Source organism: Mesocricetus auratus, unplaced genomic scaffold (genome assembly GCF_017639785.1).
Source record: "Mesocricetus auratus isolate SY011 unplaced genomic scaffold, BCM_Maur_2.0 Super-Scaffold_100018, whole genome shotgun sequence".
In the NCBI taxonomy this organism is placed as follows: Eukaryota; Metazoa; Chordata; class Mammalia; order Rodentia; family Cricetidae; genus Mesocricetus; species Mesocricetus auratus.
In genome coordinates, this window is record NW_024429199.1 from 36,649,291 (window position 1) to 36,672,200 (window position 22,910).

Sequence of the window (22,910 nt, forward strand, 5' to 3'; positions counted from 1 at the left end):
TATTAATATAAAGATGGCATTTATTGTCACTAATAACAGTTTAAATTATTCGGGGTTTTTTTTGTTTGTTTTGCATGTCTTTCATGTTCTTCCTTGTCCACTAGGGTTAAGCAGATGTTCTTTATTTTTCTTTTTGTTATTTTAATTTAGGAACTGAGTATTTCATTTAGAAATTGTACCTTCATTCACTTCATTAGTAATTCCTAAAGAGTTAGCATGTTAGCATTTAGGAATGGGTTTTCATGTAAATGTAAGCATAGTCCATAAAGAGAAACGCAAGAGATGTTCTTGGGGCACTCTTTCTAAGATCATGGCTCACTTCTCAGACTATGCACTTCCTAATCCTTTATCTTCTAGTATTTCAGTTTCTCATTGCTTTCAACAATCTCTGCCATCCTCACACATGCACCAGAGTGGTCTTGTGGTTTTTATTCCGTCCTTTACTTGATTTGTTGTTGTTGTTGTTGTTTAAAAAAAAATTCTTTCAGCAGCTACCTGTCATTGTGTACTCTGATAATTTAGTTATGTGAACAAGTTGTTCCATTATCTTCTAGAGGTATGTTTTTATCGTCTTCAATTGGGAGACATTTCTAACCATTATCCTTCAAATCTTGACCTTTCTCTATGCTCTCTCTCTGCCTCTGGAATTCATTTTTAAATGTACAGATATACAACATTTAGCAAGTGATTCAGTGTGAAAAAAACGTGCCATGTAGCCAGTTCATTCATCATGCATTCCCAGACCTGTACTGTAATGCTGCTGCATACCTAGACCCTGGTATACCTACTAACTGTAAGTCGCAAACTTGTGTAGCATATCACTGTATAGCATGAACACTACAGGCAGTTGTAATACCATGGTAAGTATTTGTGTATCCAAACATTTCTAAACATGGGAAGCACTAAAACTATGGCGGGCTTAAGGTCCTTCATCATATTGGCTTATTTTCTCCGGGTAGTGTCGACCCAAGGTGTCTTTCCAATTAAGTGTCATCCAGTTTTCCAGTGCTGCACACAGTGACATCGCCCATTTTGACAGCTTGATAAACTTTCCCAGGTAGCTCAGCATTTATGCTGCAAGATTTGTTGCTTCCTTTAGAAATCCTGCTAAAGTAGTTTCACAAAATATAGTCTGAGAATGAGAAAATAAAGTGTTTATCTAAATGACAGTTTAAACTTACAGTTTGAACAATTTGTTAGTATTCATGTGGCTTTCTTGTAAATCAAAATGTATTTACGCCATTCCATATTCCCTTATGAAATATCTGTAAAATCGTCATGTTAGAATAGCTCATGCATAAACCAGTGTGTCACCAAAGTGGAAAGACTTGTCCTTTCCAAGAGTCAGATGTGAACTTCAGACCTGCAAGTAGGTTAGTTTACAATGCTAGAACCGTGTAGGTTTTTTCCAAACCGGAAAAACTTTTTTAGATGTACAATATTTGCTTAAATAATTAAAACAGTCTCCAGATTAAGACTTTTGACATTTTAAGCGCTTAGCAGTATTTTGTTAAATGTACCTCTGGGATTCTTGGCAGACTGTCACAGAAACGCTTGGTCCCCTTTGCCTTACCTGCTTAGGTAACTGCTGGAATGGGTGAGTCCTCACGCTTGTCTTCTGTTGCAGCCCTGCTAGTGCACCAGAAGGCCAGGATGGAGCGGCTTCAGAGAGAGCTCGAGATGCAGAAGAAAAAGCTGGATAAACTCAAATCTGAGGTCAATGAGATGGAAAACAATCTAACTCGAAGGCGCCTGAAGAGATCAAATTCCATATCCCAAATACCTTCAGTAAGTCTTACATAACTGCTATGACCTCTGCACTTGCACAGGAGAGTAGGCCAACTGCCATAGTATAAAGGCTTGCTCTAGTTTTCTGCAAATGCTCTTAATTCATACTTGTTTTTCTGTCCTTACCTTCCCCCTGCCAAACTCCATTCTTTCTTAACTAATGACATGAGAATTCAATACAAACCTTTTTTACATGGAATTATTTTTCAGCTCGAAGAAATGCAGCAGTTGAGAAGTTGTAATAGACAACTCCAGATTGACATTGACTGCTTAACCAAAGAAATTGATCTTTTTCAAGCTCGAGGTAAAGTTCAGTGCATACTCAGCTGAAATTCATTGAATTGATCTGCCAACTCTTTTCCTGTGGCTGAGAACAGGCTTACCAGTCACTGTCTCCAAGTATTCAACTTGGAGCCAGGTAGTGTTAAAGAACAATTGGCTTTTTAACACCCCCTTCCAAGCCCCAAAAAGTATGTAGTTGGTTCAAGAAAGCAGATACATTCAGTACCCTATAGATCTGCTGTAGCCCTGTGGTAAAGGAGGACAGTGACTGTGTGTCTATCTGCATGGTCAGAGGTTCGGCTTCTGGGTGTATAGTCTGCTAATGGGATTTATTAATATGGATGCATCCATGTAACTTTTTTCTTTTACCTTTCAAGAATTGTGTGTTCTCATTTCCCTGGCACTGTCTTAATTAAGTAGAAAAGGACATAAAAGTAGAGTTATATATTCTTAGGGCCATGATAGGGCTTTATACTTTTTTTGAGGAGTTAGTAAACAGCAATCATTTCTTATGGCAGTAAAAAGTACTTATATTTAATTCAGTTCCATAGAAAACCTAAATAAAATTTTATCACTGAAATCTAATTCTGAAGTTGGGGAAATAATAGATATATATAAAATTTAAAAAGAGACAAAGGAAACTTAACAAAGAAGTCTTGAGTTACACTTCTGTGTATAGTCCAGCATGCGTCAAACTGAAAGATGGTGGGCTTAGTGTCAGTTGATTTCACAATGCCAGTAACCTGTCCCGTAGTCAGGGGTCTGCTTCTAACCCTTGCTTACAAGCATTAACTTCACTTCTTCCCAGCGTGCCACTCGCCTCTGCTTATGAATACTATCTTATACCTATATTTTGAGATGTTTTTGAAATCTTACATATAATTTGAAATTAAGATGGTATAATTTAAAGCATTTCTTCTGTTTATTTTTAGAAAGAAATGCTTGCTTTAAAAATAAAATTAAGTATTTTTGAGCTATAAATATTGATATATTTACTTTTTATATATTTCAGGACCACATTTTAACCCCAGCGCTATTCATAACTTTTATGACAATATTGGATTTGTAGGTCCTGTGCCACCAAAACCCAAAGGTTAGTGTATCCATTAAGTGTGAAAACTGTTACATTTTGAAAAGCAAAATCTTGGAAATTTTTTCTTTTTGTTTTTTTTTACAACCTTCCATTTTAGAAGTGCTTCTAACTTTGGGGTTCTGGAGTGGATTCATTAGGCAGATGTCTATTTATTTTCATTTACATTCTGGGGGTTTTGGGGGTTGCAAAGATGTAATGTATTTAACTTTTTAAGAGAAAATGTGCGAGACCTTAATTAGCCATTATGTACTCCCAAAACAGAGAGTTTAGGTTCAAAACAAAGTACAAAAGCTTATTTTTAAACAATAAGGAAGGCACCTTAGAGAAATTCAGTTTTTGTTCTGTATAATTCTGAGCAGTATATCCTGAATTTCAGAAAGTAGTAACATTTTACAGCATTCACAGTCACAGAATATATGTGCACCATGCTAAGACATGTTGAAATAAGGCTGTATTTGAACCAGACACTAGAATATGTGTACAAATGAAATCATATGCATAAATCTGGCATTCCAAAGTAAAATACATAGGTGTGTACATTTAGATCACTATGACACTGTTAGCCATTCATGGTGCATAATTTGCTTTTAGCCCTAAGAGAAGTTTAATTTTTAAAAATGTAAGTAGACATATAGTATTAAGAGAGTGAATTGTGACTACAAGAACACATAATCTGGCAAGGTGGAGTTGGTGAAAGAGTAGCTTTTGCATGGAATTGAAATTAGGTCATCAACCAACTTAAAATAGGAAGGCATAACTGAAAGATATCCATGCAACCACAAAGAAGGGAAAAATACTCCTAACAAATATGCAGATGGGTTAAGAAATTAGAGTAAACAAAAGAATCGTCAAATAGCAAAGAAAACAATTGGAAAGGAAAGAGGGAGGAAGTAGCAAAGGCTGTGCAAGTCCACACGTAGCAGTAAGTGCCGTCCATGGAGATACATTAGCTCACCATCAACTGGTAGAGCAAATGGGCGAACTTTAATATGCAGGATTCCACGATATGCTTTCTCCACAAGAGATTCATTTTAGACATACAGACATAAAACTAAAGCCAAATATACAAAGGCATTTTGTTAAGTGGTAGGTAATAGAAATCATGAGCGGCTATAATTAATCAGATAAAATATATATATTTTTTAAGTCTAGAGTTGTCTCTAAGAACAAAGAATGTGATTTCATGTATTTGGTAAAAGGATATGTTCAATAAGAAGACACTAACATTTACAGAGCTATCCTACCTTAAAATGTGTTTTAACAAATTTAAGTACAGAATTATTTCAACCATCTTTCAACCACAGTCCAACAAAACCAAAAAATTCATGGAAAATAAGCAGTATACTCTTCAGTATCCACTGAGTCTTTGTGGAAATCAAGTTTTAAAGTGTCTGGAGAATGAGCTGGAGATATATAGCTCACTGATAGAGACCTACCTAGCAAGTCCAAGGCTAAAGTTTGATCCCAAAACCCCACTTTTGACACAAAAGTATCAAGAAGAAAACAAAAACCAAACACCCCAAAACCTGTGAGAGGCAACAAAAGCAATACAAATGTCCAGTTCATAGAGAGAAAGCCTGCGTTAAAAATAATAACTCAACCTAGTTATACACCTCAGGGACCTAGCATAGGAAAGTAGACCCAAGTTAATAGAATACAGAGAGCTTAAAAACAACTGAAAAAGCAATTAAAACATTTGAAAAACTAAAGTTACAAACACTTAGCTATGCAGGTTGAGGAGAGGGAAAATTCAGATAAAAATTGAAAGAGAAACTATGACAATCTTCAGAAACCTCAAAAAGAAAAGAATCTTAAGGGACCAATGTGAGCATTTGTGTGTCGACAAACTAGTAACTCCTAAGAAATAAACTCCAAGAAATTCTATCCAACTGAATCAAGAAGAAGTACAAGTCTGCTAATAATAAGATTGAATCAGTGATGAAAATATATTTGAAAAGTGCAGAGAAGTAGATGACTTTTTGAGTGAATATGTAAAATATTCAAGGAATTAATACTAATTCTCTTCCCCAAAAATATTGAAAAGGAACACTTGCAGATGTTTGATGAGGCCAGAACTGGGCAAGACTCTACAAGTAACGGGGTGCTCTAGGCCAGATACCAGTGGACAAGGTACACACGTTCTTACTGCAGTGCTAGCAACACGCTGGAAAGGCCGTCATTGTGACCAAGTGGGATCACCCTGGTGTACGAGTTTCTCGGCATAGGCAGATGGTGTACAAGTAGAAACAAACCGTGCCATGTCAGCGGGCACATAAAAGCATTTGTTAAAAATGGGTCCACTCGTGATTAAAGCGTAAAATGCAGGAGGCCTCAGATGGCCTGGATTCAGTCACTGGAGCCCATATATCAGAGAGAGAGATTGTATTCCTGAAGTTACCCTCTGAACTCTATACATGTGCCCTGTCCTGCACGCATGCACACACACACACACGCACACAGCAAGTTAATAAATATAAAGAGAGCTGATAAGTAAGGGGAAACCTAGCCTCAACTTAAGAAAGGCCATATGTCAAAACCACACCGATCGTGTTATAGTGGGGGAAACTTGAAGGCCTTCGTCTAACGTGTGGTGCAGGACAGAAATGCCCACCATCTCTACTACTTTCAGGGGGAAGGGAGAGGGGGACATCCCTGAGTTGCAAAAGATATGAGCAGGTGCTTATCTCCAGCTGCGGTTCTCTTTTAATTGGTTAACCAGTTAATCAGATTCTGAAAATACTATGTGGAATATTCCAAGAAATAATTTATAAATTTTAGATAGATTTTTATTAGTATAGTGTTAAATCTGTTTTACTATGAGGGGTTTCTCTCTTAGTGTGCATAATTTGTTTGTATTTTAAGAAAAGACATAGCATTTATCAGGACCAGTATTAGCCATAGATTCAAGCATTCATTTTTAAAACTACTTGGTTAATTCACCAGCGTTACAATATATAAAATCAGCCTTCAAGAACCAGTTATGTTTCTTTATATAATTATGCAAAAGAAATTCATAGACATCAAGAAAACAGTTTCATTCACAGTCACAATCAAAAAGCTAAACTACTCAGGAATAAACTTTACCAAAGAGACAGAAGATTTTTATACCAGAATTATAAACACTGAGAAGGAAATTAGCAGGAAAATTCATGTTTATGGATTGGAAAAATTGTACTGTTCAGTTATCTAAGATGCCCATGATGATCTACAGATATATTTTTATATGCATTAGTGTTTTGCCTTATGTATATGTGTAAGGTAGGTGTGTGTGTGTGTAAGATCACCTGGAACTAGAGTTACAGACAGTTGTGAGCCACTGTGTTGGTGCTGGGAACTGAACCCAGGTCCTGTGGAAGAGCAGCCAGTGCTCTTTAACTGCGGAGCCATCTTCAGCCCCAATCCACAGATTCTGTGTAGTCATCATCAAAATTCTAATGTCATTCTTTATAAAAATAGTAAACATACACTAAAATCCAGACAGCAAAGACTGGCTAGTCAGAGTAGTCTCGAGTGAGGACCGAGCTGGAGATACCATCCTCATATTTCAAAATAGATGACAAAGCTGCAGTAATCAAAACATTGCAGTGCTGGTATAAACAGAACTTAACATCAGACCAGTGGAACAGAACAGAAACAAGCAAGGTGCAACCAGTGCCGTGGGTGTTTCAGTCAGTGAAGCTGGCCTACCTCACTTCATGTGCATCAGCTCAGATGGAGCTGGCAGGATGTGAATGGTAAGGACTCTTGGTGCTAGCCAACCCTGAAGCCAGTTCAGTCCTCAGGATGACATGGTAGAGGGACCAGCCAACTCCCACAAGTTGTCCTCTGACCTCTACATGCATGCTGCAATGCATGCATACTCACACGTGTACCTATACAGAATGCATAAGTGTTAATCAACTAGATTACAAATTTAAATATAGGATGAAACTTGCTAGGATACAGTGTCATTGTTGAGGGTGGTGACTTTTGGTTTTAGCAGCAAAAGAGCTCATAACAAAGAATCTCTGAACACAGTGCAGAAGACTCCCTGCTATTGTAGATCAGGTTCAGTGCTCTTCCACACCATGTCTGATCTTAAAAAGTAAAACAACAAAGTGTGATTTTCTTTTCAGCATTTGTTACTGCCATAAGTGTAGTTATTTAGGCTGGGCAGTAGTGGTGCACGCCTTTAATCCCAGCTCTCGGGAGGCAGAGGCAGGCAGAGTTCAAGTTCACCTTCCTCTACAGAGCAAGTTCCAGGACAGGCTCCAAAGCTATGCAGAGAAACCTTGTCTCAAAACAAAAGAAAAAGAAAGACAAAATTCATTGTTAAAAAACAAATTGATAGCACACACTTAAAATCCCAGCACCCAGGATATGAGACTAGCAGAAGGACTACTATAATTTAAGGCCAGCCTGGGCTACATGGATAGACACAGTCTCAAAAACAAAAGTTGCAAAAGGCCTGGGTTTTTTGTTTTGTTTTGTTTTGTTTTTTTGTTTTGTTGTTTCAGTAGATTAAAAATAATAATACATTAAATGGAAACTTCCATTCCTAGTAGACAACAAATAGACTATTTGAATGGGAAATGAAGCCCATGATTACATTCTCAGTATGTTACAACAGGAACCCTTGTCACTAGCTAAAGTAGCATTAGAGCATGGTAAGGAGTAGCTTTTTCTTCTGTGACACGTTAGGAATATGAGGCTGTGTTTTCTGATAGACTACAGAAGTGTCCCTGTCACATCAAGTCACCCTTCCCCAGATGGGGAGCAGCGTTTTAAAGGAGTTTGGGAAAGCACAGTTCAGCCTTTTGTCGCTTCTGGTGACAGCTACTTTCCTGTCATGTTAGAGTCAGTCACCAGTAATTTGGTAGACTTGGTGATTTTTTCCCTACTCTTAAACTTTTCGTTTCCTCTGGCTTGCTTTCAGATCAAAGGTCCACCGTCAAAGCACCGAAGACTCAAGACACCGAGGAGGAGGAGGGGGCTCAGTGGAACTGCACTGCCTGTACTTTTTTGAATCACCCAGCTTTGATCCGCTGTGAACAGTGTGAGATGCCTCGGCATTTCTGAGCCAAAGGCCCCGTGTCTCCTCTAAAACCACATCTGAGTCCAGGAAGTCCTCTCTCTGCCATCGGGGAAATGTTTCACTGCTACATAGGATTTAGTCCAGTCGAAGGTGTGACAGGACGGTGGCGTGCTGTCTTCAGTGTCAGTCCACAGAGCTAACAATACCTCAGTCTAATGTCATGGGCAGTAGAATTTCATCACGTGAAAGATGATCTGAGAGACTGGGCTGCCTGCTGCCTGACCGTGTACAGTGTCACTGTCCCGCCCCGCGATGGACCATTGTTACTCTGTCAATGCCTAGGCGTTCGTTCCCAGCACTTCTCCCCTCGTGTCACTACTGATTCTGACAGGAGGAAGGAATAGGATGATAGCCTTTTGTGTTTTAAAGCTTTTGGTGAAACACTACATACACGAAGAGAAGGAACAAGGGTTAACTATTTAAAACCCTGCTGCCGCATAGTGCCAGTGGATGCGGGAAAACCTTCACAAATCTGTGGTACTCTTGGCCTTGTCTCTTGTCTTCTCTGAAGACATGCGTCTCTGTGAAGCCAGCATCTAGGGTCTAATGGTGAAAAGGAAAGCAGTAGGCATTGTCTGTACAAATCCGCAGTGAGCTCCCCCAAGCCTTCCCTACTGTACAGATCTCTCACGTCTGCTTTAAGTGATTTCCTCATTATTTTCTTATATTTCTATATGTATAGTGTAATAGACTTTTGTTAACTAATGTTCTTTTTCCCTTTTAGGAGGCACAATCATGTTCCTTTTTAAGCCTTACTGAGAAAAGCAATGCCATAAGATAAGCATTAATGAGATGAAACTATGCACAAGTAACTCCCCTCCCCTGCTCCTGTCCTTTGTCCCTTGGGTGCCAATGCTCTGAGAAGACAAGCAGGTGCTGCAGGGACATTGCAGGAACACTGCCGGCATGTCGGTAGGTCAGCAGTGGGTGACCAAACATGTCATTTTGTCTTCTTCAGCAGCTTGGAACAAAAAGTATTTAAGCCCACTGACATCTTGCCCCGTGTGTGGTGTCCCACAGAACTTCACGGGGTTCTCCTTGGGAATGTTCAGTTTCAGAAACAGCCACAGCAGCAGAACCAACAGCCTTTTCATCCTCTTGGAAAGAAGGGTAGTTGCTGTACTGTTGGGACAGCCCATTTCTAACCCTGACTTGGTGACATTCTGTGTCTTTATGAAACATAGTCATCTTTAGGACAACTGAAGAAAAGCTGGAAAAGAGAAAGAAAACAAGCAGACTTGAACACTGAAGCAACCTCAGACATCTCTTTATTTTGATGATATATTTTTGTAAGGAAAATAAATATTCATATGATCAGGAATGTATATAAATGAAATCAAGAAAAAAATAACAGTATGCATTTAAAAAGAATTAGGAAATTATCAGTGCTTACAATGGGGCTAAGGAAAGTGCTAAAATATAGCAGAAGATAGGAAATTGTCCCACTGTAAATGTTCACAAGTGGCTGTGTTTTAAATAAACAGGATTATTACAGATGAGCCTCAGAAAGGTCAGCAGAGCCTTGGCTTCCAGGCTTTGCAACATGGACATGGAAAAGAAGTACGGCAATCACAGGTCGCTAGACCCCAGACCCCAGCCTCAGACATTTGCTGCATCTTGTTTTAAAGTAGGCCTCGTTCTTCAGCTTCCTCTGCGGTTCTATGTGAAGACTGGCAAATCAGTTTTTACTTGTTTTATTAATAAAACGTAATTTGGATATCTTGAGTTGATGGTTTTGTGATTTAGCTGGGTAAACTATCTTTGTAACAGATAAGTTATTTATAAAAATTAAAAAACTTATATTCTAATATGGATTTTGTGACTGGTTTTTTAAGTTTGTGGGACAGTTTGTACGCAGCATAGTATTCATTGGTAACTGTAATCAGGAGAGTGCACACCTCACCCTCTTTGAGTCTTCTCGGAAGGTCCCGGCTTCCCCTCTGGATTTTGTCAGTTTCTTTTGAGTGTCTTGATTGGTTGGCTGGCTAGTTTATTTTTGCAGGTAGGATCTCAATATGGAAACCAGGCTAGCATCAAATTTGCAATCCTCCTGCCTTAGCCTCCCAAAATGGTGCTTCTAGGTATGTACCGTTTCTGACTGCATGGCTGCTTTTTAACTGGTGAAAGCAGCCAGATTTCCGCTGAGGAAGACAGTGGGTAGTGGCTTCCTTTCAGGGTTCAAACACTCCACCCCTTTCAAGACAAATGTGGCTTCTTGGATCATTTGGCCTAGTCAGCTCATGTTTACAAAGACCCATGATACTGGTGCTGAATGTACGGTGGCACTTCTGCAGAGAACCCTCAGAGTCACACTTAGCAAAAAGTGAAGACGCAAAGTTTTTCTGAGCTTGAAGAGGAAGCCATGTTTACTGGTGTCTTTGGCATGGTGTGTGCATGAAGGCCTGCCCTAAATCTTTGAAACCTAGGGGGATAGGAGGCCTGAACACAAGATGGTGGTCTAGAAACTTCAGAAATACTGCACACTGCGACCCACAGGAGGCTGTGTGCCACCATCCTTAAATTACTAACACTCTGTTCAGGGATGGGGGTAGTTCATATAAACTGAACATGGGGACACTACTCACTGACACCTTAGCCAGGGCTGGAGAGATGGCTCAGCAGGTAGAGTCCAATGCTCAGAACTCACCTGGTGGGAAGAGACAACTCCAAAAGCTGTTGTCTAACTGCTGTGCGTGGGGGTGGCATGCAAGCATACAAATACATGTACCACAGGCCCGGGTTGGAAGTCTTTGTGAACAAAACGTGAATTTTCTTAAGTCACCATTTTTACTTTTTAGGTGTTTTGTACAAGGTCTTGCTGCTAGTAGCCTAGGCTAGTCTCCCAGGTGCAGCGGTTACAGGTTTGTATGCCATCATACCCAGCCATTTACTGTCTTTTTTTTTTTCTTTTTCTTTTTCTTTTTTTTTTTTTTTTTTGGTTTTTCGAGACAGGGTTTCTCTGTATTGTTTTGGAGGCTGCCCTGGAATTCACGCTGTAGACCAGGCTAGCCTCTGAACTCACAGAAATCCACCTGCCTCTGCCTCCCTAGTGCTGGGATTAAAAGTGTGCGCCACGCCCGGCATTTTTTTTTAATTATGTGTAACCTGTATCTGGGTATGGGTTTGTGTGTGTGAGTAGTGCCCACAAAGGCCACAGTTAGGGTGAGCTCCCGGGCATGGGTGCTAGCAGTCAGACTGGGGCCTCTGCAGAAGCCAAGTACGCTCTCAGCTGCTGGGCCAGCTCTCCAGTTCCTCGTCTTTCAAATGACCAAACAGCCATTCTGATTTTGTATTGGAAAATTGGAACCATGCATAAAGTTGTGCTAGCATAGTCCAAAATTATTTTAGCTACTAAATTGATAAAGCCTTATGAGCACCAAAATGAACTGACATTTTCCAAGTTTCCTCCTCCCCAAATACAATGCTAATGAGAAATTTTAGTGAGCGATAAAAGTGCCATACGTGGAGAATGTTCAGTACATGGCATTGAAATTGGCTAAATTACCCTTAAAAATAAGCCTGTAGCATCTGCTTACTGTTAGCATAATTCCCTATATCACAAAATATATTCCTCTACAAGCGAGCATGCTTTGGGCTCTGGTTTCTATCTTATCTTATCTCTCTATCTTATCTATCTCTCTATCTTATCTATCTCTTCTATCTCTCTTCTATCTCTCTTCTCTCTCTCTCTCTCTCTCTCTCTTTCTCTCTCTCTCTCTCTCTCTCTCTCTCTCTCTCTCTCTCTCTCCTCTCCTCTCTCTCCTCTCTCTCCCTCTCTCCCCTCTCTCTCCTCTCTCTCCTCTCTCTCCTCTCTCTCCTCTCTCTCTCTGTGTGTGTGTGTGTGTGTATTTACTACTTTGCTGTTGCTGGGATAAGACACCATGACCATGGCTTATGTTCCAGAGGGATGAGCCCAGCATGGCTGCAGGCGGCAGGCATTGTGGCAAAACAACACAAGACTTATCTTAAAAGCCACCTCCCACCCCACCCTGTGACTTGCTTCCTCCAGCAAGGCTACACCACCAACCCTCCCCAAACTGCCACTTCCTGGGGCTCATTCTCACCACCACAGCATGTGTGAACGCATGCCATGCCCCGGCCTATGTGGTGAGCAGAGGACCCTTGCTGGAGTTGGTTCTGGAACGGTTTCTGAGGTTGGAGCTCACTTACCAGGTTTATGCAGCTACCCGCTGAGCAATCTCACCAGTAGCCTTGACTGCAGCTTTTTGTTTTGTTTGAAGCTACAATTTTGTATCCATTTTATTTGAAGACTGAGTAATATTGCCACATTTTAATTATTGCTTCTACCTGAAAACACAGTTGAGCGGCTAAGAAAAGTCATCAAGCAAACAACCTTTGGAGGCTAGAGAAGTAACTGCTCTATCCAAGGACCCAGGTTCAATTCCCAGCACCCATGACAGCTCATAACTCCAGTTCCAAGGGATCCAGCACCCTGACATTCAGGAAAAACATCAATGCACACAAAAGAGAGAAAGAAAAGGAAACAGCATTTCTAGCTGAGTATTTATCCCCTTAGGTGTTCTTCCTGGTTCAGAGGGGTAGGGTAGAGGATTAAGAGCCTCCCAGGGGTTTGTGACTAACCCAACCCTTTTCCTTACTAGAGCTATGTTATCTTCAAATCCTAAGTCTCTTTCTCACGAATCATTCAGAGTCTTCATCTCCTCAGCATAGTTAGCCGGTGAGATGCTCCTCCGTTTCTCAGTTGTCCTGAGGACACCTCCATGGAGCAGACTTGAGTGTTTCAGTCATGGAGACCAAAGTCCCCTCAGTGTCAAAGATGGGTTCCTTTACAGAGACATGTGTGTGGAGGAGTGCACATGCGTGTGCATGTGGGCATGCCCATGGAGGCCAGAGCACAAGTGAGCCCCAAAGATCTGCCCTCCTCTGTCTCCCTAGCACTGTGGGTGCAATTGCAGGCCAACACCCCAGAAGTGGGGGGCTGATTTGGGGCCTCATACTTACAAAGAAACCTTAGCAACAACTCTCCCCCAACTTACATTACAAAGATTGTTTGTTTTAATGTCAGAGGCTGACCTAAATATATATGTTTCTGTTGCTTCTCCTATTAAGAAGTGCGTGCTTTATAATGAAGTATAACAAGTTATTTCTCTAGAACAGCAAATGCTGTGTATTCCAAAGACTGACTCTGGGGATTGCCCATAGGCACTTTCTGTGGTGCCTAAAATAAGTGTGTCAATGCCTCTCTCTGAAGATCTCCTCTTCATCTCTTGCTACACAATCATCACCATCACCACTTACTGATCTCCACTCCAAAAGCACCTTGGTCCCCATGGCTCAGTAAATAAGCACTGGTATCTTTTCCATGGACTTTTAGAAAACTCCCACCTGGGAACCCAGCCACCATTGGTTAGCAGGCTGGTACATGGTTCCCTATTCCACTTCCTGGTCCTTACTCTGCAACGTTGTAGGACATCACAGCCTCATCTGCGGGCTCCTGTCAGGGAACCTTTCCTGTCCTCAGGCGTCCACAGGGCTCATCTTGCTGTCTCTGCAGGATCAATTCCATAGATGCCTCTGGCATCTAAACTGGCCTGGTCACTTCCCTGAGAGACCTTGGCCTGCCCTCCAGTCTACTGTTGCCCACCCTGTTTGCCCTGTGTCTCTAATTCAGTTTAACCTATCAAGGATGAAGGTCAAGATTATGAAGCCCTTGGGCTAGCAAGATGGCTCAGCAGGCGAAGGCACCTGCTGCCAAGCCTCAGGACTTGAGCTCAGTCCCTGGGACCCACATGGTGGAAGAAGCCACCAACTCCCCAAGTTTCCCTCTGACATCCACGTGCACACCACCACGCATGCCTTGTGCATGTGCGCACACCACATAGCTGTTGGGGGAAGTCCTGTGCATTTGTCAATAAAGTACTGTTGAGCCTATAGGGAACCAAGATAGGAGGGACTAGGAGTCCAGGAGAACTCTGGGAAGAAGAAACACAGAGAGTCAACATGTAACGCCATGGGGGTAGGAAGCCCGGAACTATTCTCCGGTAAGAAGCATACTTAGATTAACAATTATGGGGTAATTACTTAAGTCAGAGCTAGCCAGTAAGAAACAAGCAAGGCCAACAGCTTCATAATTAATACAGCGTCTTGTGTGTTTATTTGGGACTGATGCGGATCTGGAACCAGGCAGGCGGGAAGGCTCCTCTCAAGGAAAGCTTCTCTTAACACATAGCATTTAAAAATGTTTTAATGGCAGTGAGGCCCTTGCACACTGCACCTTCCCTCATTTTCCTTCAGTGCTTTCTGCCAACTTGGTGCTCCTTATTGCTCTGGTCTCCGCTATGCGCTCTCTGACAGAGAACCCATTCCTCCCCTGGCAAGGTAAGAAGGGCTCAGCTGGAAATGTAGCTCAGTAATAACTGTGCTCCCCCCACATGCACAAGACCCTAGATTTGTTCCCGGCAGCCTGCAGTGGGGTAGGGCCATAGAGATTGGTAATTATAGATGATGATGATGATGACAACGACGATGGTTCGTCATCTGAAGGCCAAGTGATGCTTCTAACATCTCTTCAGCCTCACCAGTGAGTTCAGCCTTCAGGACATCACATGGTTTTCCCATAGCAGCAATCTTATAAATGATAGGTTCCCAGGCTAGACCACTAACGGAATACTGAAATAAAGCAAAGCACTGCTGGGATCCCTAGATGCAACAATGGCACTAACTTACAATGTACTGTACTGGTGGAGGGTAGAGAAGTAAGTATCTGCGAATACTCCAAAACATTCAAAAACTGGCATTGGGTTCAAGGTCCCTGGTTTTATTACACCTGGTATTTATTTCGAAGCTGAAAATTTGCCCTTCTGTAGATATGTGTTTGAGTGGCTTCTTGAATTTTGGATACGATAAGGGTCTTTTAAAAAGAGAGAGATAGACACCCAGGAGCAGCATCAGAAGTAGGTTCAAGCTACAGGCCCTGAGCAGCATCAGTGAGAGACCCAAATCCCAGCCCAGAAGAAGCGTCCGAGGAAGGGCCAACCTGGAGCATTGTCAAGGGAGCCAGGAGCCTCAGACCCAGGAGCAGTGTCACAGGGAGACAATGAAGAAAACACAAACCGAGGGAATTCTGAACATGAAAAATCCAGGTAAACGATCAGGAACCACAAATGCAAGCATAAACAATAGAATACAAGAGATGGATGAGAGAATTTCAGGCACTGAAGATAACTTGGAGGAAATAGATTTATCAGTCAAAGAAAATTTTAAATTCAACAAATCCTTAACATAAAACATGCAGGAAATCTGAACCACCATAAAAAGACAGAACCTAAGGATAATAAGGATAGAAGAAGGAGAAGAAGTTCAACTCAAAGGCACAGAAAACATATTCAACAAAATCATAGAAGAAAACTTCCCCAACCTAAAGAAAGACATGGCTATGAAAATACAGGAAACTTACAGAACACCAAATAGACTGGACCAAGGGGGGAAAAAAGTCCACTTGCCACACAATAATCAAAACAATAAACATACAGAATAAAGGAAGAATATTAAGAGCTGCAAAGGAGAAAGGCCAGGTAACATATAAAGGCAGATCTATCAGAATTACACCTGACTTCTCAATGGAAACAATGAAAGCCAGAAGGTCCTGGCCAGAGGTTATGCATACACTAAGGGACCACAGATGCCAGCCCAGGATACTTTACCCAGCAAAGCTTTCAATAACCATAGATGGAGAAAACAAGATATTCCATGATGAAACCAAATTTAAACACCTATCCACAATCCCAGCCCTACAGAAAGTGCTAGAAGGAAAATGCCAACTCAAGGAAATGACCTATGTCCACAAGAACACAGGAAAATAGATGAGCTTACAGTAGCAAACCCCTCAAAAATGGAATTGAACACACAATGCCATAACCAACAGCAAAAAGAAAAGTAACAAGAATTATCAATTGCTGGTCATTAATATACATTAATATTAATGGTCTCAATTCACCTCTAAAAAGACACAGGCTAGCAGATTGCATATGAAAACAGAATCCATCCTACTGCCACATACAAGAAACATACCTCAAACTCACAGACAGACATTACCTCAGAGTAAAGGATTAGGAAAATTTTTTTCCAATCAAATGGACCTAAGAAACAAGCTGGTGCAGCTATCCTAATATCTAACAAAATGGAATTCAAACTAAAATCAATTAAAAAAGATAAAGAAGGGCATTTCATATTCATCACAGGAAAAATTCATCAAGAGGAAATCTCAGTTCTGAACATCTATTCCCCTAAAACAAGGGCTCCTGCATTTGTAAAAGAAATATTACTAAAGCTTACATCACAAATTAAGCCCCACACACTAATAGTGGGAGACTTCAACACCCCACTCTCACTACTTGACAGATCTGCCACTCAGAAGCTTAACAGAGAAATAAGGGAACAAACAGAGCTTATGACTCAAATGGACTTACCAGACATCTATAGAACATTCCACTCAAACACAAAAGAATATACTTTCTTTTCAGCACCTCATGGAACCTTCTCAAAAACTGAGCACATGCTCGGTAACAAAGCAAACCTCAATATATTTTTTAAAAAATTGGAATAAAGCCGGGCGGTGGTGGTGTACGCCTTTAATCCCAGCACTCGGGAGGCAGAGGCAGGCAGATCTCTGTGAGTTCGAGGCCAACCTGGTCTACAGAGAGAGTTCCAGGACAGCCTCCAAACAACACAGAGAAACCCTGTCTCGAAAATAAAAAAAAAAAAATTGGAATAAACCCCTGTACCCTATGAGATCATCACAGCTTAAAGTTATAATTCAACAGCAACATTAACTTCAGAAAGCCCACAAACACATGATCAACTGAACCACCACTGTGTCAAGGAAGAACTAAAGAAAGAAATAAAATGCTTCCTAGAATTTAATGAAAATGCCCATACTTATGGGACACAATGAAAGCAGTGCTGAGAGGAAAGTTTATTGCACTAAATGCCTACATAAAGAAGCTGGAGCCTGGCCGTGGTGGCGCACTCCTTTAATCCCAGCACTCCGGAGGCAGAGGCAGGCGGATCTCTGTGAGTTCGAGGCCGGGCTGGACCGACAGCCTCCAAAACAATATAGAGAAACCCTGTCTCATAAAAACCAAAAAAAAAAAAAAAAAAAAAAGAAGAAGAAGAAGCTGGAAAAATCCCACACTAGTGAATTAACAGAACAACTGAAAGCACTAGAATAAAAAGAAAGAAACTCATCCAGGAGTAGACAGCAAGAAACAGTCAAATTGAGGGCTGAAATCAATAAAATAGAAACAAAGAAAAAATGTGAAGAATCAATGAGACAAAAATTTGGTTCTTTGAGAAATTCAACAAAATAGACAAACCTTTATCCAAACAAACCAAAAGGCAGAGAGAGAATATCCAAATTAAAATCAGAAATAACAGGGGGAACATAACAACAGACACTGAAGAAATCCAGAGAATCATCAGATCATACTTCAAAAACCTGTACTCCACAAAATTGGAAAACTTTAAGGAGATGGATGATTTTCTAGATAAGTACCACATACCAAATTTAAATCAAGAGCTCATAAACAACTTAAAGAAACCTATAACCCCTAAGGAAATAGAAAGTTATCAATAGTCTCCCAACCCCCAAAAAAAAGACCAAGCCCAGGTGGATTCAATGCAGAATTCTACCAGAAATTCAAAGAAGAAATAGTATCAGTACTCTTCAAATTATTCCATACAATAGAAACAGAAGGAATGTTGACAAACTCTTTTTACGAGGCTACAATTACACTGATACCCAAACTACACAAAGACACAACTAAGAAAGAGAATTACAGACCCATTTCCCTCATGAACATAGATGCAAAAATAATAAAATACTGGCAAACTGAATTTAAGAATACATCAGAAAAATCATCCACCATGACCAAGTAGGATCCATCCCAAAGATGCAGGGATAGTTCAACATACAAAAATCTGTTGATGCAATCCACCATATAAACAAACTGAAAGAAAAAAACACATGATCATCTCACTTGATGCTGAAAAAACTGTCGGCAAAATTCAACACCCCTTCATGATAAAGGTCTTGGAGAGACTAGGGATACAAGGAACATACCTAAACATAATAAAGGCAATATACAGTAACCCAACAGCAAACATCAAACTAAATGGTGAGAAACTCAAAGCAATCCCACTGAAATCAGGAACAAGAGAAGGCTGTCCACTCTCTCCATATCTATTCAACATAGTACTTGAAGTTCTAGCTAGAGCAATAAGACAACAAAAAGAGATCAAAGGGATACAAATTAGAAAAGAAGCCAAATCGTCACTATTTGTTAATGATATAATAGTATACATAAGTGACCCCCAAAATTTTACCAGAGAACTCCTACAACTGATAAACACCTTCAGTATTATAGTAGGATACAAGATTAACTAAAAAAAAAAGGTAGTCCTCCTATATACAGATGACAAACAGGCTGAGAAGAAATCAGAAAAACATCAAACATCACCCTTTACAATAGCCACAAATAACATAAAATATCTTGGTGTAACTCTAACCTAACAAGAGAAACACCTGTATGGCAAGAACTTCAAGTCTTTAAAGAAAGAAATTAAAGAAGATATCAGGAAATGGAAAGATCTCTCATGCTCTTGCATAAGTAGGAACAACATAGTAAAAATAGCAATCCTACCAAAAGTAATCCACAGATTCAATAATTCCCATCAAAATCCTAGCACAGTTCTTCACAGTCCTCGAAAGAGCAATACTCAACTTCATATGGAAAAACAAAAAACCAGAATAGCCAAAACAATCTGGTACAATAAAGGATCATCTGGGGGCATCACAATCCCTGACTTCAAGCTCTACTATAGAGCTATAGTAATGAAAACAGCTTAGTATTGGCATAAAAATACCAAGGTAGGTGCACCAATGGAATAGAATCAAAGACCCCGATATCAACCCAACACACCTATGAACACATAATTTTTGACAAATAAGCTAAAAATATAAAATAAAAAAACATATTCAACCAATGGTGCTGGAATAACTGGCTGTCAACATGTAGAAGAATGCAAAAAGATCCATATCTATTGCCATGCACAAAACTCATGTCCAAATGGATAAAAGACCTCAATATAAACCCATTAGGAGTCCACTTCCTAAATAGAACACCAGTAGCACAGACTCTGAGAGCAGCAATTAATAAATAGGATCTCCTGAAACTGAGAAACTTCTGTAAAGCAAAGAACATGATCAATAAGACAAAACACGTCCCTATAGAATGGGAAAAGATCTTCACCAACCCCATATCTGACAGAGGACTGGTCTCCAAAATATACAAAGAACTCAAGAAACTAGAAATCAAACTACCAAATAATCCAATTAAAAAATAGGGTATATAGAGAATTCTTAACAGAACAATCTCAAATAGCAGAAAGACATTTAAGGAACTGCTCAGCATCTTTAGTCATCAGGGAAATGCAAATCAAAACCACTCTGAGATTCCATCTTACACCAATCAAAATGGCTAAGATCAAAAACACCAATGACAGCTTATGCTGGAAGGGATGTGGAGAAAGGGGAACATTCCTCCATTGCCGGTGGGAGTGCAAACTTGTACAACCACTGTGGAAATCAGTATGGCAATTTCTCAGAAAATCAGGCATCAACCTACCTCAAGACCCTGCAATACCACTGTTGGTCATATACCCAAAAGAGGCACATTCACACCACAAGGACATTTGCTCAACTATGTTCATAGCAACATTATTTATAATAGCCAGATCTTGGAAATAGCCTAGATGCCCCTCAACTGAAGAATGGTTAAAGAAAATGTGGTATATTTACACAATGGAGTACTACTCAGCAGGATGAAACAATGACATCCTAAAATTTGCAGGCAAATGGAAAGAACTAGAAAAAAAAAACATCCTAAGTGAGGTAACTCAAAACCAGAAAGACAAATATAGTATGTACTCACTCATGAGTGAATACCAGACATAAAACAAAAGATACACAGCCTACAATCCATAACCCCAGAGAAGCTAGAACCCTCTTCCAGAAACAGATGGAAACAGATGCAGAAATCCACAACTAACCAATGGGCCAAGCTCCTGGAGTACAATCGAAGTGAGACAGGAGTGATAACATGAACAAAGGAGTCAAGACCATGATGGGAAACCCACAGAATCAGCTGACCTGAGCTAGTGAGAGGTCACTGACTCAGGTCTGACAAATGGGGAACCTGCATGAGACTGAACTCGACTCCCTTAATATAGGTGACAATGACAATAGTACAGCTGGAATATTATAAGAGGCCACTGGCAGTGGGTTCAATATCTAACGCTAATGCACAAACTGACTTAGTGGAGCCCATTCTATATGGAGAGACACCTTGCCCAGCCTAGACACCGGGGTGTGGGGGTGGAGAGGAGCCTTGGTCCTGCCTCAATGAGATGATGGGACAGACTTAGTGGACTTCCTAGGGGAGGCCGGTACCCTCTCCATGGAGCAGACGGGAGGTGGGGGGGGGAGTGGGGGGAGCAGGAGGAGTGGAGGGAGGGGGAAATGGGATTGGAATGTAAAAAATAAATTAATAAAAAAGCTAAAATAAAAAGTCACACACACAGAGGGAGAGAGGGAGAGGGAGAGAGAGAGAGAGAGAGAGAGGGAGAGGGAGAGAGGGAGAGAGGGAGAGAAGGAGAGAGAGAGGGAGGGAGGGAGGGAGGGAGGGAGAGGAGAGAGAGAGAGAGAGAGAGAGAGAGAGAGAGAGAGAGACAGAGAGAGAGAGAGAGAGAGAGAGAGAGAGAGAGAGAGAGAGAGAGAGAGAGAGAGAGAGAGAGAGAGAGAGAGAGAGAGAGAATTGGAGCAGAGAAGGATGTGAGAGGATATTTTTCCAAAGAAAATTGGTCAAGAAACGGGGAAGGAAAAAAATTGAATGCCAAGTGTATGACAATCCTGTCTTCCTGTGTCCCACGGAAAGCGGAAAGACTGGTTTCACAGGAGAGCAGCAACCACGCGTGCATTTGTAAATTGGTGTAATAAGTGACATGAAACAGGCCTCCGTCTTATTATAGGAGTTGGCTTGAAGTCTTAATTGCTACCTCTGTGGTTTTAATAAGTCTTTCCCATGGCCTTGTGCAAAACTGCCAGAGTCGCCCCAGAGCAGAGCAGCGCGTATGCGGTAGACACTCTCTAGTCCAGACGGCCAAGCTTTGCTGAGCTAATGAGAGGCCTACCAGGCATTTCACCAGAGTGAGTGGGGCTTGTAACGGTCCTGAGAAGACCCCGAGGTACATCACTCAGTTTCTAATGGTCGGAACACAGACATTTTTAAGGCTTCCCTCGTGGAGTCCCTGTGCACAGCCTCTCTTCTCTCTGCATTCCCCGTGGTTAATACACTTGCGGGTGGGTGTGCTGGCTTCCTGTTTGGGTTCTGTGAAAACTCAACTGCATTTCTCTAGCACGGAAACCACAACCCCTAGAATTAGTCATGGGCGGAGCTTCGGCGTCCTGGCGTCCACCGTTCCATCAATGAGATGCTCTGTTATGTAATGGCTCCTCGGCTGCTCTCTCGGGTTCTAACAGGCAGGATACTGAGAGTCCAAGAAAAAAAAAAGAATTCCCTTTCATCCTCGAGAACTGTAATTAAGTGGTAGCGTTTCCCCCTTTCTTCTCTAGACAAAGTGACTGTGTCTTCTCTGCTCCGATCCAGTCTCCATTTATGAAGGGCCAGCTGCCTCTGTCACCTCTTAAAAGTTACCATTCAGCAAGGATGTGGGTGTCCTGGTTCACTGGGAAACAGGCCTCTGCTTTCTGGACTGGCACACTGTGTGCGTCTGAACCCGTGCTAGAACTCACCGGGCAGTCCCGCCAAGGGGTCATCCAAGAGCGATCTGCCTGGCTCTCCCTGGACGACTGTGAGCCCAGCTGACTTCCGGTTACCCTGTCCAGTGGGCTTTCTCTCTCTCTCTCTCTCTCTGTCTCTCTCTCTCTCTCTCTGTCTCTCTCTCTCTCTCTGTCTCTCAAGGCTGTTAAGTCTTATGCCTAGTGTTTCCTATAAAACTCTGTTCCTTTGGGTCCTTTGGGTGTGACTATTCCACCCTGCAGGGATTCTCATCAACACCCTGGAGCCTGTATTTCCTCTCTGTCTCTGTGTCACCCACAGGAACTAAGCAGAGAGACCGGTGGTGCTTCCGTGTCCCCTGCCGTGAGGGACAACCTGGGGATTGAGGCTGAATAGCTCTGCCTCTGAGTTCACTTTGGGGTTGCTCACCACACACAGGTGCCCAGCCTGGGCCTGCAGACTGCATGAACCCCAGGATAACTATGAATGCAGCCCGCTCACCTTGCGCGTGTGTCCGGCCAGACACAAAATCACAAAGCTACACAAAGCTTTAAGTGTTTTCTGTCACTCAGTTTTGAAGTTCTCAAGCATGAACTTTGTAGATGACATCAGGTCAAGAGGCCAGCTGCTTATTAAGTGGCTACGATCCCCTTTGCGGAGCTTGGTAGTAAAAGTGCCAAGCAAAAGTGACGCCACACATCCCACAGACTTCTCTCTCCCCCAGAAGCAATGACCTTGGCCTGATGAGATCTCAGCAGCGGATATGCTCAGCCCTGACTGGATTGTGCCACCTGCTGTGTTAGTCAGGGTTACCACTGCTGTGAAGAAACACCAT

At 41.5% G+C, this 22,910-nt stretch overlaps 1 protein-coding gene across 4 annotated transcripts in view; it reads left to right on the forward strand.

Annotated features, from left to right (window-relative positions):
• Tab2 (TGF-beta activated kinase 1 (MAP3K7) binding protein 2) overlaps positions 1 to 10,045 on the forward strand; it is a 51,375-nt gene extending 41,330 nt beyond the window's left edge. For 3 of the 4 annotated variants that reach the window (XM_005065875.4, XM_040728430.1, XM_040728429.1), the window contains exons 4-7: positions 1,628 to 1,788; positions 1,999 to 2,092; positions 3,083 to 3,163; positions 8,079 to 10,045. In XM_005065875.4, coding sequence (XP_005065932.1) covers positions 1,628 to 1,788; positions 1,999 to 2,092; positions 3,083 to 3,163; positions 8,079 to 8,221 — 479 coding nt within the window. In that variant the 3' untranslated portion in view covers positions 8,222 to 10,045. Of the gene's footprint in view, positions 1 to 1,627; positions 1,789 to 1,998; positions 2,093 to 3,082; positions 3,164 to 8,078 lie in introns of those variants that run through there. The other variant, XM_021224582.2, reaches the window with a different exon arrangement.
• The last annotated feature ends 12,865 nt before the right edge of the window (positions 10,046 to 22,910 follow it).